Source organism: Lepidochelys olivacea (assembly GCF_965140295.1).
Source record: "Lepidochelys olivacea isolate rLepOli2 genome assembly, chromosome: 8".
NCBI lineage: Eukaryota > Metazoa > Chordata > Testudines > Cheloniidae > Lepidochelys > Lepidochelys olivacea.
In genome coordinates, this window is record NC_140418.1 from 79,618,998 (window position 1) to 79,636,668 (window position 17,671).

Genomic DNA, 17,671 nt, shown 5'->3' on the forward strand with positions numbered 1-17,671 from the left:
AATAGCCAGTATAGGTCTGCTCCTGCTCCCATTTAAGTCCATAACAAATCTCCCATTGACTTCAGTAATATCAGGAATAGTCCCTGTGGGCTTGATCTTATGATGGGTTGAGTGCCCTCAGGTTCTAATGAATATTGATTTTAGTTCTATGATACCTCTGAAGCTAATGGATACTCCAGCTGGAGAAGAATTATTTATGTGTATGTCATTTATGTTCAGGTTCTGGTCCCAGTGGAGACTCCCTATGGTTCTTGTACGTGCGTAGTCCGTAGGAAGAAGTGCTTAGAAGAGCAAGCCTAAAATACAAGAGATGAGAAGCAATGTCAGTGAGTTGGATGGATGTTTCAACAGGGGACAAACTAAACATTTGAGCTCCAGCCACACACATATAAGATTAATTTACCATGTCGCTTTCTTTTCAGAATGTATCCATTCCATTCATTGACCTTTTTGTATATTGCCTGATTTTTGCCTCCACAAATTGCAGAGATTGGGATTTTGAAAGGAGCCTAAGGAATTCAGATTTCCAAATCCTATTGAATCGCGGTAGGATTTGTGTACATAATTCTCTTGGACTCCTTTGAAAATCCCAGCAAGAAATATTAAAATCAGTTCATTAGAAGAGAACTATTTTCAAGTGTATGATGAAAGTTTCAGTTAATCAGTTAAAGTCTGTAATATGCTTTGCTCATTTAAAATCCTAAATAGGTTCTATACATTATTATTATTTATTAATGTTTGTGCATTAATGCATTCTTTCCATTAACAAAATTAATTTATAATCATGAGAGCAAATCTTTAGGTGGTGTAAACTGGCATGACTTCAGTGGATTACACTAATTTACACAGCTGAGGGTCTGGTTCAATATTGTAAATTTAATAAGGCAGAATTATTACTTGTATTTCCAATGCAAATTAAATTGGACCCAGCTTTCTTCATGAAGCAAATGAAGAAATAAAACAAAATTCTACCTACCTATATATTATATCTTCTTTACAATATTAATAGTACAGATGCTACCTAATTTCTATGCAAGTATTCTGATTACACAGCTGCCACATTATTGCTAATCAAATAAACATCTGTGGGGATTATGCAGCTGTATAATTGCTTTTGTGTTAATCATTTAAATGTTTAAAGGTATTGGGCTATCTCTGTGGGGTTCTTGAAATCTTCTTTAATTTCATTTGTTGTTACTTTTGAACACGCAGGAGCAGGAGTCAACCCAAGAAGTGAGCTATTGCTTTTTTGTGGAAAAAATAGATAGACAAAGTCTACTTTATTTACAACTTGTTAAAAACATTTAGTTACTCCAGGACATAGTTTTGAGCAGAGATATTAAATAGCAAAATCAGCTAATCTCATTCCTACATGTTCACAACTTGCAGCTAACACATGCACAACATAAATCTTGCTCAACTCCAGTCATCTTGTAAGTGCTGCTTTTAGTTTCCGAGGACAGGATTTAGAAGCAATTTAATGACATAGGAGATTAAATTCAGTGGGACTTCTGCCTAAATCACTTAGGCATGCTTGAAAATCTTACCCCAAAAGACGTTGCGCATTATACTTCTCACTCAATACATTTAGACTTATTTTTCCCTTCTGGATCTGATCATGTGCTTTGGGTAGCAATAAAAATTGGGGAACACATCCTGAATTGGGTGCTTGGTAAACTGAGGTTGCTTGCAACATAGGAGCATCTCTCTCTCTTTCTTGCACAAAGGAATTCACCTGCTTGCCTTAAATGCCACATGAAACTGGAGGACAGACATTGCTCATCATGACAATAGGACTAATTACACCAAGGGATGAATTTGTTCTAGATGTGCTGTTATTTGCCTGAACTGCTCACTAGTTGACCTGACTAGTTTGGTCTGTAGTACTTTTAACTCTGTGTTGGGACATTCCTTTCTTCTTTCTGTGAAGTTTATTGTATTACACTTGAGAGTTTCAGATCTTTACTATTCTTCTGCCTTATAATTTAATGACTGCATGGGCTTTTAGTGTATCTATGTAACTTTTAATGGGAAAATAAAATGCAAAGTTTAAAAAAAGTTGATTATTGGCCATTTATTCAATGAGAGATGAGGCCATATGGATCTCATTCAAATGAATACACACTAGATATTACTAATATTAATTTTAGACCAAAAAAGATGATCCACCTCTCCTATTTGAGAAAAAAAGCTGAGGGATCCTCCTGAACATTTCATTACCACCTCTTCCTAGGTTAAACAGGTAATTTATTTTCTGTGGACAGCCTGCTCATTGCTGTTAGACTAACTTAATGGAAGAAATAATGCAGGAAGAGGGGAGGGATAGGGGAGAGGGATAGCTCAGTGGTTTGAGCATTGGCCTGCTAAACCCAGGGTTGTGAGTTTGAGTTTGACCCTTGAGGGGGCCCTTTAGGGATCTGGGGCAAAAATTGGGGATTGGCCCTGCTTCGGAGGTTAGACTAGATGACCTGTTGAGGTCCCTTCCAACCCTGACCTTCTGTGATTCTATGATAAGAAAACAACAAAATCCCTATTCAGACTTCCCATTGATTCTGAACACACATCAGTACTCATGCCATGCAGTGTCTCTAGAACTCTGTAGCTGTGCACCTCTAGCTCAGATTTGTAAAGGTATTTAAGTAGTGTGCTGCTCATAGCTGCAAGGCCTAAGAGCCAGATTTTTACAGTTATTGGGGTGCCTAACTCTCACTGATTTCAATGGCACTTAAGCACCTAAATACCAGGGCTGTTGATTAATCGCAGTTAACTCACACAAGTAACTTAAAAAAATTAATCGCGATTCATCACACAGTTAAACAGAAGAATACCAATTGAAATTTATTAAATAGTTTTGGATGGTTTAAAACATTTTCAAATATATCGATTTCAGTTACAACACAGAATACAAAGTATACAGTGCTCACTATATATTATTAGTTTTGATTACAAATATATGCGTGTAAAATGATAAAATAAATACTATTTTTCAGTTCACCTCATACAAGTACTGTAGTGCAATCTCTATCATGAAAGTGCAACTTACAAATGTAGGTTTTTTTGGTTACATAACTGCACTCAAAAACAAAACATAAAACTTTAGAGCCTACAAGTCCACTCAGTCCTACTTCTTGTTCAGCCAATCGCTAAGAAAAACAAGTTTGTTTACATCTATGGGAGATAATGTTGCCCACTTCTTAATTACAATGCCACTTGAAAGTAAGAACAGGCATTTGCATGGCACTGTTGTAGCTGGTGTCGCAAGATATTTAAATGCCAGATGCGCTAAAGATTCATATGCCTCTTCATGCTTTGGCCATCGTTCCAGAGGACATGCTTCCATGCTGATGATGCTCGTTAAAAAAATAATGTGTTAATTAAATTTGTGACTGCACTCCTTGGGGGAGAATTGTATGTCTCCTGCTCTGTTTTAACCCGCATTCTGCCATATATTTCATGTAATAGCAGTCTCAGATGATGACCCAGCACATGTTGTTCGTTTTAAGAACACTTTCACTGCAAATTTGACAAAATTCAAAGAAGATACCAATGTGAAATTTCTAAAGATAGCTATAGCACTTGACCCAAGATTTAAGAATCTGAAGTGCGTTTCAAAATCTGAGAGGGATGAGGTCTGGAGCATGCTTTCAGAAGTCTTAAAAGAGCAACACTAATGCGGAAACTACGGAACCCAAACCACCAAAAAAGAAAATTAGCCTTCTGCTGGTGGCATCTGACTCAGATGATGAAAATGAACATGCGTCGGTCCACACTGCTTTGGATTGTTATCAAGCAGAACCCGTCATCAGCATGGACATGTCGTCTGGAATGGTGGTTGAAGCATGAAGTGATATATGAATCTTTAGTGTGTCTGGCATGTAAATATCTTGTGACGCTGGCTACAGCAGTGCCATGAGAATGCCTGTTCTCACTTTCAGGTGACACTGTAAAGAAGAAGCAGGCAGCATTATCTTCTGCTAATGTAAACAAACTTGTTTGAGCGACTGGCTGAACAACAAGTAGGACTGATTGGACTTTTAGGCTCTAAAGTTCTACATTGTTTTATTTTTGAATGCAGGGGGTTTTGTACATAATTTTACATTTGTAAGTTCAACTTTCATGATAAAAAAATTGCACAACAGTACTTGGATTAGGTGAATTGAGAAAATACTATTTTTTGTTTTGTTTTTCACAGTGCAAATATTGGTAATGAAAAATAAATATAAAGTGAGCATGTACACTTTGTATTCTGTGTTGTAATTGAAATCAATATATTTGAAAGTGTAGAAAACATCCAAAGATATTTAAATAAATGGTATTCTATTATTAACAGTGCGATGAATCACAATTAATTTTTTTTAATTGCTTGACAGCCCTACTAAATACCTTTAAAAATCCATTCAGAGGCCTTGCCCTGAGAAGCAGAGAAAAATCTGGGCCTAAGTGACTTGGAAGACTAAGTTTCATTTTTAAAAGTGACTGAGGCACATGGGATCCCAAGTCTCACTGAAAAGCAAACTGGGATTTAGCAGTCTAAAACACTTAGGCTTTGTGACACTGAGCAGAGCAACACCTGTATACTTTTACAAATCTGGATCTTTGTGTTAGGCAGGCAACAGACTCATGAATAGAAAAGTGCCAAACGTCGAACAAAAATTCATGAGAGAAGAGGTATTATCTCTGATCTCCTGACCAAATTCCAATATGGATCATTATATTCTAACTACATAGACTCCTACACAGTTTTAACTGGGAAAGTGCACAGGAGCAGGCCCATCATTTATAAAGCGCTTTGAGAACCTGTTAGATGAAAGGTGAAATGTAAGTGTAACCCTTCTGCCCGTCAGAGTTGGCAGCAACAAGGGCCGGGTTCAATATCTAGGGGTTCCATTCCAATAACACAATGCAAACCGGCTCGAGCCCCCACCCAGTGACCTGGGACCAATATATACCACCCCCGCTGGGCGCCTCCAAGAGGCAATACTTCCCCTCTCGCAAGCACATAGTCTGAGTGTAGCAAAAGTCTTTTAATAACAGAGAGAAACAATGTGGCATTATGTTGGGGAAACACCACCAACAGGATTCATAACACAACCCATGAGCAAAAACAACCCCACCCCAGGCAAATTGGGGCATGCCCTTTTCCCTTTGGTTCTTGAGTCCAGCAACCCCAAATCACCCAAAGTCCCAAAAGTCCAATGCCCCAAAAGTCTCTGTCCTTGGTCAGGGCAGCCCCAGAGTTCGAAAGTTTATCGGCGGAGCTTTACCTCCCAATCTGGGTGGAAATGGGACAGGGGTAAGAGGCACCTTACGTGATCTGAAGCTGACCGCCCCATAGCTCCATAGCGGCGCTCCGCTCCGCCAGCCGCCCCACGAACTCCTTCGCTCAGCTGCGCTCCGCTCCGCCAGCCGCCCCACGAACTCCTTCACTCAGCTGCGCTCCGCTCCGCCAGCCGCCCCATGAACTCCTTCACTCAGCTCCACGGCCCACAAGCAGCTCCTGCCATCCACACACTGCTCCACGTCGAACTGCTTCACCAGCCGTCCCGCAAATTGCTCCACAATATATCTTCAGGCTCCCCCACTACTTAACACAACACTCAGTGATTTCAGCTCTTAGGTGAATTCAGCTTATAGTAGGGGAGCCCCAGTGCTGGTGCACTGTCAGCCCAAAGTGAGCTCAGCAGCCTATAACTAGACTTCTAATGAAATCAAAATTAGCTCTGATATTCCACAGTGGAGAGAGGAGGAAGTGCAATCAGCATGTAAGGCCCTCACCAAGGGGCCCATGCCACCAAGTATTAATACTTGTCCCCAGCCTCTCTCCATTCACACAGTTTTGGAACCCATGACCCTTGCCTAGCGAGTGCTACTTAGTTGATGGTGAATCCCTCCATCATAACAAAAGGCCACGTACAGTTCCAAGCACAGTTCCCATAATCAGGGTAATAGCAATTTATTCTTCCTGCCCCAATAACAGAGACACTGGGGATCCCACAGCAGCCAAAGTGACCATTTGGGCAGCTATGGTCTCATTCTAGGCGTGGTGGGTGTGCCTATGCAAATGAGATCGGCCCCTGAAGTTCTTTTCCACAACTTGCCACACCTCACCACCAGATGTCAGGGTGGAGCTCATCCTGACACTGCTTACATAAGGTAAATGTAAACCATTACCATGAAAAATAGGTTGCCTAGCAGTGCTCCTCTCTGTCAATTACAAAAACGTGTGGAATGTCAAGTCTTCCACCAAAATGCCCTCCAAAATAATTTCCTTGCCTGGGGGTTGGACCTTGCATCTTTGGACTATCCACCCATGTAGTTCACTAGTGACCTATGGAGTCTTGCAGATTGGAGCCCAGAACCTATAATTAAAACCTAACTGGGGGTCTCACACATGCACACAATGGTTCCTACCATTTTGGTTTCCATTCGTGTAGCCCCCAGCATCTGGCCAGTCCTAGTAGCTGGTCAGGAAGGTCTCACTACAGACCTCATCAGCCATTGTTCAAACTCCAAGTACAACCAACTTTGTATAAAGAAGTGTGTGCACAGACAGATTTTGTTAACTGGGCCAACAAAGATTAAAGAGATGAAATCCATTTTCAAATAAGTACAATTGCTTTCTGTAAATTGGCCATACCACAATGCAGAATTCTATACTCTACATAGCTAAGTATAAGGCCAGGAAAAAATGGCCTTTCTAAAATAAAATATAACATTTTACCTTTTTAATATCATTGGGCAAGTTTATTGCAGCAAGTTAGATCTTTAAGAAAAAAAAAACCTGTTCACTTCCAAACTCCTTTTTATCTTTGAACATTTGAATATCACTGTATCCAAGGATCTGAGTACAGTCATTTTCCACATGAAGCCAAATAAAAGTAAAATCAAAGCAATATCCTGCCCTCATATTTTTGTCTAAATGCAAGAAATAAAATTCTAAGATGAACTGAGCTGCTCTGTGATTTCCAATTTCCAATAAAACCACAAAATCCCAGTCTCACCATGGGATACCTACAGACCAGACCTGCTCCTGAGGAAAGAAACTGGCCCACACCAGACCTGTAGGATATGAGCCAACCTAGACTGGACCACACCTAAAGAATAGAACCTGGGCTAAATTGGAAAAGCGGAGACAAAGCAGCGTGAAGCAGATCACATCCTCATAAAAGGGAGGAGCCAGACCACTCTGAATCCTTGGGGTTTCTTTACCTGTTGGTCCAAAGCCTGTCTTTGTAATCATGAGCTGGTAAACAGCAGATCTAGGCAAGGGCTAACACATCTCAATTTCTTGAAAAAATATCTGCATTGCTTGTAGAGCAACTGTGCTGTGCGGGAGGCAGATGCTAGTGCCTTTTTGTTAGTGGTAATTAGACATGGCTTGTACTACAGTAATAAAACATACCTGCTAGTACTGAGGAAAAAAAGAGTTTATCCGACACTGGAAGTATGATTAATTTCTATCCAAATATTCTAAATATTTTACTAACTTTTTTCTTTTCATGAAGTTTCTTTGTTTTCTGTTAATTGCTATTAAATAATTTTTATGTAGTATCGGAGTGGCTTTTAGGTAATAAATAGGACTGGGTGTAGAATTCAAAGCAAATCACTTTAAATTACATTTTGCCTCTTTATCTGTTTGCGAATGACTCACAAACAACTGAAAATTTTGTCTTTGTCCCAAATTATTCACCAGGTAATTCCTACAAATAACTGTTTGATTGTAAATTGTTTCTGAACAGTTTGTGTTGTGTAGCAGGTCAGACTAAATAATCATAATGCTCTCTTCTGTTCTTAAATTCTATGACTCTATGAAACATCAACAGAAGAGCAGAAAAACCCCTATAAAATATTTTTAAAGGAATTTTAAAATAATTAACATATTGAAATAATTGACATATCGAAAGGGTGCTTTATCGGAAACTGTAATTTAAAAAAAATGAATTAATTTAAAACAAATTAGTTAACAGAGTTACTTTATATTACTTTTTTTTGGGGGGGGGGGTGGATTTTAGGTGGAGATTGAGCTCCTCCTACAGTTGAGGTTCCCATAATCAGTGTCAGAAATGAAGGCCTGCAGCTGAGCTTGGGACTAGCTAGCTCAGTCTCCAGGCAGACGAATGAACACAGATGGCTGAAGGGAACCAGCAGATGAGCTCTTAAACCCAGCAGCATGAGCATGTTGCTGGCTGCTCAGTGCTTACGCCTGCAGCTGTGATTATTCCTGTGCCTGCCTTGTTCCCAGACTTGCTCAGCTTCTGACTCTGGCTCTGAGCCTTGGCTCCGCTCTCTGTCTTCTCATTCTGGCTCTGACCCTTTGCTCCAATTACTGATTCCTGGCTCAGCTCCAACCTTTGTCTCTGATTAATGACTTCTGACTCTGGCTGTGACCCTTGGATCCAACTCCTCGCCCTGGGTCTGACCACAAGCCCAGACTCCAGCTCTAACCAATAAGTCAGACTGCCCACATCCCAGTTGCTGACAATAAGATCTTGCTTTCAGTTGCTTATAACTTTGTCAGATTTAAACAGTTCAGGCTGAAATTTCCCAGCTGGGTATTTGTGTCAGGCTGATCCATTTTTTTTAAGTATGTATCAATTTTTTGGAAATGACTACAAATAAATGGAGAAGTTTAAGGCAAATGGACATGTGTCAAACAACAAAAAGGCAAAGACTAATAAAAACAAATGGATAAACTAGGCAAGAGAAAAACCACTCCGCCACTGTCAGGGTCCTGGGCTGGGTTGTGGTGGAATTGAGCGGGCCCGTGTCCCCCGTCACCCCACCTCTTGGGTAGCAGTACTCACCTCTTCTTCGGCCAGGAGGCCTGCGCTCCTCACTAACCCTTACCTGAGCCCCATAGATTGCGTGGCGTGCTCACCCTTACTTGAGCCCCATAGAGTGGGCTGGTGCTGCAGCTCTGCCTGATTACAGGGCTGATGTTGTTGATCTGAAGCTGAGCAACAGATGTTGAAAGATGATATGAGGATGTTGCCAGAAGTCCCACCAAAGCAATTCTGCAGCCTGTATCCAATTACTCAAAAAAAAAAAAATCCTAGTCCAATTGTTTTATTTTGCTTAGAATAAATTATTCAGTAAATTACTGTCTCCTGGTTGATTTCTGTTCAGGCTCTTCTCGTGTTCTCTCTCAGTATTCTTCTCCCTACATTTTGTTACAAATTCACAATTCTCCATCCTGCCTTTTCATTCTCCTGCTCTGAGACCTGATATTTGCAATTTTATTCTCTTTTGTCCATTTTTTTTCTTTTCTTTCCTTCTCCTTCGCCTCCTGCCAGGAGCAGCATGTTCACTCTGCTGTTCTGCTGGGAGCAGACCATTCATTCAACAGGCTGTTTGTGTGGTTCCTCATGGGATCAGCCACTCTGCTCTGCCATCTCGAGAAGGGGCAGCACTAACATTTTTCCATACTACAGCGGATGATCCTCTCCACTCCCCCGTCTCCCTGCCTGTCCATCCTCCTGTCCCACCCGGAGAACTGCCTGTCACTCTCCCATCCCTCCAGGGAGCAGCCAGTCTGGTCTTCTCATGAGACAAAAATACAGCTCTACCCCGATATAACGTGACCTGATATAACATGAATTCGGATATAACAAGGTAAAGCAGCGCTCTGGGGGGCAGGTCTGTGCTCTCCAGCGGATCAGCGCGTCAGTGTGTCTGGCTCCAACACGCTGCTCTGAGCGGTGTGTTAAGGGTGCCGGGCCGGGGCCGAGGGGTTGGATAAGGGGCAGAGGGTCTCGGGGGATGGTCAGGGGACAGGGAGCAGGGCGGGTTGGATGGTTTGGAGGTTCTGGGGACGGGGGCGTTGGATAGGGCATGGGAGTCCTGGGGGGCCTGTCAGGCGGCGGGGGTGTTGATAGGGGTCGGGGCAGTCAGGGGACAGGGAGCAGGGGGTTGGGTAGGGGGTGGGGTCCTGGGAGTGATTAGGGATGGGAATAATCCAGCTTTGGATGGGAAGCAAGATCCTCCAGGGAAAGGAGAGAAGAGCCTCTAAGGGATGTCTAGGCAGTGGGGCTCAAGTTGGTCTGTACCAGTGGGATAAACCATCTTTTCTTCATTGAGATAGGGGAGTTGGAAGCACTGCAGCCAGTACTTCATGTTGTGATTCTCTGGTGGGCCAAGGTACCTCAGCAATCACCATTATACATGCTGCCCGCTTGCCTTTTGATACCACTTGTGTTTGAATTCAGCAAGCTACCAGGAAGCTACTGATAAGTCTTAAAATGTAATGTTTGTATTTCCCGATTTTTTTTTCTCTACCTGCTGCAGATATGTATTGGTGGAAGAGGAAGACTGAAAACAGAACATTTCCCTGAACGCAGTTTAATTTGCCCATATGGAAATGCATTTTATTCATTTACTTTATTTGTTGCAGAAGAGTAATTTCTTCTTCAAGTAGTGTCTCTGTGAGTGCTCCACTGTAGGTGTGTCTGTGTCCCTGTACTGCTGATTGGAGAATTCAGTAGCACTGTTTGCGAGGCCCGCACAGGTGCTGTCTCTCCTCATGCGCCATGAGGCTAGTCAGCTGACGTGGGCCAACCATCCTCAGTTCCTTCTCAACCACCACTGGCTAGAGACAGAACTTTAGCTGCCTGTTTGTGGATTGTTAACGCTCTTACATTTGCTAACCTTTAGTTTCCTTTGAAGCCTCTCTTGTTTCTTTTCTCATTCTACTGTTTATTTGGCCATTTTCTTAAAAAACCCCCACACAAATAAAAAAAGAAGAAGAAAGGAGTTTGTTCTTTTGTCAATCTCCATGGGTGGGGGGAAGGGGGGAGGAAGCTGGGCAAGGGTGTGCCTGGCTCTTTGGGTTTCAAGAAGTGCCACACTTGCAATGAGGCGATCACGGTTGTGGACAAGCATTTCCAGTGCATCCGCTGCCTCAGCAAGGGCCAAATCCCACAGAACTGTTCCCCTTTGCCAGCAGCTCTGGCCAAGATCCCGCAAGGACAGACAGCTTTGCCAAAAGAATCATCTTTATGGAGGCAGCTCTCCAAATCCAATCTTCGGCAGGCATGAGTCTTCCCCTCAACATTTGACTTCGAAGGGTAGAGGGTTGAAGAAATGGGCTGGGGACGCCTCTCACAAGTCAGAAAAGAGAGCGGGAAGTCCCCTCAGTGAGCCCAGGACTAGCCAAATGCAATTGTTATCTCGCTGGGTATCCTCAGCACCGCCAGCACTGAGACGACAATCTGGCACCCACGCTTCATGGCGACTGTCAGTATCCAGTCCCTCTGATAGCACAGGCCCCAGCTTTTCCCTTTGCCCGGGGGAGCTCAACCCCTGCTCAGCCGCACTCTTTCCCTCCTTGAAAATTGCTCTTCCAATCAATGAAGCCATCTTAGATCCAGTTAGAACAGTGTGGCAAACTCTGGCATCAGCAGCCCTGACGTGTAAGCATGCGCCAAGGAATATTATGTCCCCACAAAGGAATCAGAGTTCCTTTTTTTCTCCCATCCGCCACCCAATTCCATCATAGTGGATGCTATAAACTCTTGTGGCTGACAACATCATTCCAGGGCAACGCCCTATGACAGGGACTGGACGCGCCTCAATCTCTTTGGCAGGAAGGCATATTCCTCAGCCACCTTACAGTTTCATATTGCCAATTACCAGGTGCTCACAGTGAAATATGACCACATGAATTCCAACAAACTGCATGACTTTACTGATAAGCTGCCAGAGGGTCATCGAGAATCCTTCAAGACCAGCATTCAGGAGGAACAACTGGTGGTAAAAACATTGCTGCAACTGACCCTTAATGCCACTGACACACCAGCTAGATCCATCTCCACGGCTGTGATGAGGAGATGGACATCATGGCTTCACCTGTTGGGATTCCCGAAGAAGGTGCAAACAACAGTGGAGGACCTCTCCTTCGAGGGTGTGAAGCTCTTCACTGAGAAGGGCCTCCCTCCACACCTTGAAGGATTCAAGGGCCATCATCAGGTCGCTGGGAATATACATCCTGAAACAAAAGAGGCATTTTATCCCCCAATCCCAACACAGGCCTTACTCATCTCAATTCCAATCACAGAGAAAAAAGGGAAAATGTATGAAACGTAAACTGTCCAGTCCACAATCTTCGACCCAGCCCCCAGTCTATAAGCATCACTTTTGACGGGCAGATTGAGGTACAGCAAGACTACTCCCCACCACTGTCTATGATCATGCACCCATTTGACCACTGTTTGGCAGTGTTCTGCAGTGCCTGGGAACACATAACATCAGACTGATCAGTCCTAGATTTTGTCGGATCTGGATACTCCATCCACTTCACCTCCCTACCTCCTCCACAACACCCTTCTCTTTCCCTTTTCAGGGACCCTTCTCACAAGAGTCTACTATGACAGGAGATAGATCAACTCCTGTAATTAGGAGCAACAGAACCAGTACCTCAACATCTACAAGGCAAGGGATTCTACTCGTTACTTCCTAATACCGAAAAGGAAGGGAGGTTGGAGACCCATTCAGGACCTCAAATCTCTCAAACAAGTTTGTCAAGGCTCAAAAATTCAAGATGGTCATCTTATCGATGATCATTCTATCACTGGAACAAGACGAGGTTTTCGGCCCTTAAACTACAAGACACCTACTGTCATATTTCAATACTACTGGCTCATAGGCGTTTGCTCAGATTCACTATGGGACATGACCATTATCAATACAGAGTCTTTCCCGTTGGACTCTTGTCAGCCACGAGTGTATTTTCCAAAGTTCTCTCAGTGGTAGTTACTCATCTACGCTCGCAAGGGATAATGATCTACCTTTATCTGACATATTGTCTCCTCAGAGCCCGGTTGCTTCAGGAGGCTTGTCAAGCCACCGACACCACGATGCACTTGCTTACAGAACTGGACTTGCAGATCAACATTCAGAAGTCGACTCTCATGCCAGTGCAATGCCTGGAGTTCATAGGGGCTGACCCGGATGCTCTACAGGCCAAAGCCTTCCTACCTCAACACAGGTTCCTATCCCTGATTTCACTCAGACATGGCTCAATGCAGTCCTCAAGTACGAGCCAGACTCTGCTTTCAACTGCTGGGACATAGACTCATAGACTTTAAGGTCAGAAGGGACCATTATGATCGTCTGGTCCAGGGGTCTCAAACTCAAATGACCATGAGGGCCACATGAGGACTAGTGCACTGGCCTGAGGGCTGCATCACTGACACCCCACCCTTGCTGCCCCGCCCCCATTCCACCCCTTTCATGAGGCCCCGCCCCTGCCCCACCTCTTCCCACCCCTCCCCGCCCCCATTCCAACCCATTCCCCGAAGTCCCCACCCCAACCCCGCCCCCACAGGGAGCAGGAGGGGTGCAGCGTATGGTGGGGGCTCAGGGCAGGGAGTTGGGGTGTGGGGTGCAGGAGGGGTGCAGCAGGGGGCTCAGGGCAGGGGGTGCAGGAGGTGTGCAGGGTGGCTCAGGGCAGGGAGTTGGGGTGTAGGGTGCAGGAGGGGTGCAGCAGAGGGCTCAGGGCAGGGAGTTGGGGTGCGGGGTGCAGGCTCTGGCCCAGCGCCACTTACCTAGAGTGGCTCTGGGGTGGTAGCGGCGCGGACCAGGGCCAGGGCAGGTTTGCTGCCTGCCTGCCCTGGCCCCTTGCCCAGCGTCGCTCTGCTCTGCTCCAGGAAGCAGCCAGAACCACGTCCCTGGAGGTTGGGTGGGTGGGGGGGCACACGGCTCCGTGTGGTGCTCTTGCTGGTCCTCCATGTACCTCCCCGAAGCTCCCATTGGCCATGGTTCCCCGTCCCCGGACAGCGGGAGCTGCGGGGGGCGGTGCCTGGAAGTGAGAGTAACGCACGGAGCCCTCTCCCCCACCCAACCCCAGGGCCGCAGGGGCATGGTTCCAGCTGCTTCAGGGAGCAGCGCAGGGTTTGCAGTGCCACGGAGTACGCAGAGGGGCATGCGGGAAGGGGGGCGCAGGGAGCTTGGCGGGTTGCACGAAAGAACCCCACTGGCCGTGTGTTTGAGACCCCTGGTCTAGTTTGACCTCCTGCACAACGCAGGCCACAGAATCTCACCCACCCACTCTTGTAACAAACCCCTGACCTATCTCTGAGCTATTGAAGTCCTCAACTCGTGGTTAAAAGACTTCAAGGTGCAGAGAATCCTCCAGCAAGTGACCCGTGCCCCATGCTGCAGAGGAAGGTGAAAAACCCCCAGGGCCTCTGCCAATCTGCCCTGGAGGAAAATTCCTTCCCGACCCCAAATATGGCGATCATCTAAACCCTGAGCTTGTGGGCAAGACTCACCAGCCAGACACCCAGGAAAGAATTCTCTGTAGTAACTCAGATCCCACCCTATCTAGCGTCCCATCACAGGCCATTGGGCATATTTACCACTAATAGTCAAAGATCAATTAATTGCCAAAATTAGGCTATCCCATCATACCATCCCCTCCATAAACTTATCAAGCTTAGTCTTGAAGCCAGATATGTCTTTTGCCTCCACTGCTCCCCTTGGAAGGCCATTCCAGAACTTCACTGCTCAGATGGTTAGAAACCTTCATCTAATTTCAAGTCTAAACTTCCTGATGGCCAGTTTATATCCATTTGTTCTTGTGTCCACATTGGTACTGAGCTTAAATAATTCCTCTCCATCCCTGATATTTATCCCTCTGATATATTTATAGAGAGAAATCATATCTTCCCTCAGCCTTCTTTTGGTAAGGCTAAACAAGCCAAGCTCTTTGAGTCTCCTTTCATAAGACAGGTTTTCCATTCCTCGGATCATCCTAGTAGTCCTTCTCTGTACCTGTTCCAGTTTGAATTCATCCTTCTTAAACATGGGAGACCAGAACTGCATAAATATTCCAGATGAGGTCTCACCAGTGCCTTGTATAATGGTACTAACACCTCCTTATCACTACTGGAAATACCTCGCCTGATGCATCGCAAGACTGCATTAGCTTTTTTCACAGCCATATCACATTGGCGGCTCATAGTCATCCTGTGATCAACCAATACTCTGAGGTCCTTCTCTTCCTCTGTTACTTCCAAGTGATGCATCCCCAGTTTATAACAAAAATTCTTGTTATTAATCCCTAAATGCATAACCTTGCACTTTTCACTATTAAATTTCATCCTATTACTATTACTCCAGTTTACAAGGTCATGCAGATCTTCCTGTACGATATCCCGGTCTTCCTCTGTATTGGCAATACCTCCCAGCTTCGTGTCATCTGCGAACTTTATTAGCACATTCCCACTTTTTGTGCCAAGGTCAGTAATAAAAAGATTAAATAAGATTGGTCCCAAAACCGATCCCTGAGGAACTACATTAGTAACCTCCTTCCAGCCTGACAGTTCACCTTTCAGTGTGACCCGCTGTAGTCTCCCCTTTAACCAGTTCCTTATCCACCTTTCAATGTTCATATTGATCCCCATCTTTTCCAATTTAGCTAATAATTCCCCATGTGGAACCATATCAAATGCCTTACTGAAATCGAGGTAAATTAGATCCACTGCATTCCCTTTGTCTAAAAAATCTGTTACCTTCTCAAAAAAGGAGATCAGGTTGGTTTGGCACAATCTACCTTTCGTAAAACCATGTTGTATTTTGTCCCAATTACCATTGACCTCAATGTCCTTAACTACTTTCTCCTTCAAAATTTTTTCCAAGACCTTGCATACTACAGATGTCAAACTAACAGGCCTGTAGTTACCCAGATCACTTTTTTTCCTTTCTTAAAAATAGGAACTATATTAGCAATTCTCCAGTCATACGGTACAACCCCTGAGTTTTCAGATTCATTAAAAATTCTTGCTAATGGGTTTGCCATTTCATGTGCTAGTTCCTTTAATATTCTTGGATGAAGATTATCTGGGCCGCCTGATTTAGTCTCCTTAAGCTGTTCGAGTTTGGCTTCTACCTCGGATGTGGTAATATCTACCTCCATATCCTCATTCCCATTTGTCATCCTACCATTATCCCTAAGCTCCTCATTAAAGACTGAGACAAAGTATTTGTTTAGATATTGGGCCATACCTAAATTATCCTTAACTTCCACTCCATCCTCCATGTTTAGTGCTCCCACTTCTTCTTTCTTTGTTTTCTTCTTATTTATATGGCTATAGAACCTTTTACTGTTGGTTTTAATTCCCTTTGCAAGGTCCAACTCTACATGGCTTTTGGCCTTTCTCACTTTATCCCTACATATTCTGACCTCAATAAGGTAGCTTTCCTTGCTGATCCCTCCTATCTTTCACTCCTTGTAGGCTTTCTGCTTTTTCTTAATCTCCTCTCTGAGATGCTTGCTCATCCAGCTTGGTCTACAACTCCTGCCTATGAGTTTTTTCCCCTTTCTTGGGATTCAGGCTTCTGATAGTTTCTGCAACCTTGACTTGAAGTAATTACAGGCCTCCTCCACCTTTAGATCCACAAGTTCTTCAGTCCAATCCACTTCCCTAACTAATTTCCTTAATTTTTTAAAGTTAGCCCTTTTGAAATAAAAAACCCTAGTCACAGATCTATTTTTGTTTATCCTTGGCAAGGTTCCTTCCCCACTCTGCACTCTAGGGTACAGATGTGGGGACCTGCATGAAAGACCCCCTAAGCTTATTCTTACCAGCTTACGTTAAACTCTGCCACCACCAAAGTGTCTAACAATAACAACAGGGGAAGTGGCCACTTGGAAACGTCTCCCCCACAAAATCCCCCCAAGCACTACACCCCCTTTCCTGAGGAAGGCTTGATAAAAATCCTCACCAATTTGTATAGGTGAACACAGACCCAAACCCTTGGATCTTAAGAACAATGAAAAGCAATCAGGTTCTTAAAAGAAGAATTTTAATTAAAGAAAAAGTAAAAGAATCACCTCTGTAAAATCAGGAGGGTAAATACCTTTCAGGGTAATCAGATTCAAAACATAGAAAATCCCTCTAGGCAAAACCGTATGTTACAAAAAGATACAAAACCAGGAATATACATTCCATTCAACACAACTTATTTTATCAGCCATTTAAACAAAACAGAATCTAACGCATATCTAACTAGATTGTTTACTGACTTTTTACAGGAGTTCTGACCTGCATTCCTGCTCTGGTCCCGGCAAAAGCAACACACACACAGAGAAGACCTTTGTTTCTCCCCCACTCTCCAGCTTTGAAAGTATCTTGTCTCCTCATTGGTCATTTTGGTCAGGTGCCAGCAAGGTTATCCTAGCTTCTTAACCCTTTACAGGTGAAAGGGTTTTTCCTCTGGCCAGGAGGGATTTAAAGGTGTTTACCCTTCCCTTTATATTTATGACAATCCTTCCATTTAGTTTGAACTGAATTAGCTCATGATTGCTCGAACCAAGGTTGTCCCCTATAACCATTTCTTCTATGAGGTCCTCACTACTCACCAAAACCAAATCTAAAATGGCATCCCCTCTTGTTGGTTCAGCAACTACTTGATGAAGGAATCCATCAGCTATCACATCTAGAAAAATCTGAGCCGTATTATTATTACTAGCACTTGTCCTCCAGTCTATATCTGGGAAGTTAAAGTCTCCCACAATCACACAATTCCCATTAGTATTTACTTAACTGAAAACATTAAAGAGGTCTCTATCCATATCCAAATTGGATCCCAGCGGTCTATAGCACACCCCAAGCACTGTCCCAGGGGAGGCTCTAGTAACTTTCTTCCCCAATGTGATTTTTGCCCAGACAGA

The 17,671-nt window shown here is 43.9% G+C and overlaps 1 protein-coding gene across 3 annotated transcripts in view; it reads left to right on the forward strand.

Annotated features, from left to right (window-relative positions):
- LOC311525560 (uricase-like) overlaps positions 1–2,051 on the forward strand; it is a 45,434-nt gene extending 43,383 nt beyond the window's left edge. For all 3 annotated transcript variants that reach the window (XM_084637804.1, XM_084637805.1, XM_084637806.1), the window contains exon 8: positions 220–2,051. In XM_084637804.1, the coding sequence (XP_084493930.1) occupies positions 220–300 (81 nt within the window). In that variant the 3' untranslated portion in view covers positions 301–2,051. The remainder of the gene's footprint in view (positions 1–219) is intronic.
- The last annotated feature ends 15,620 nt before the right edge of the window (positions 2,052–17,671 follow it).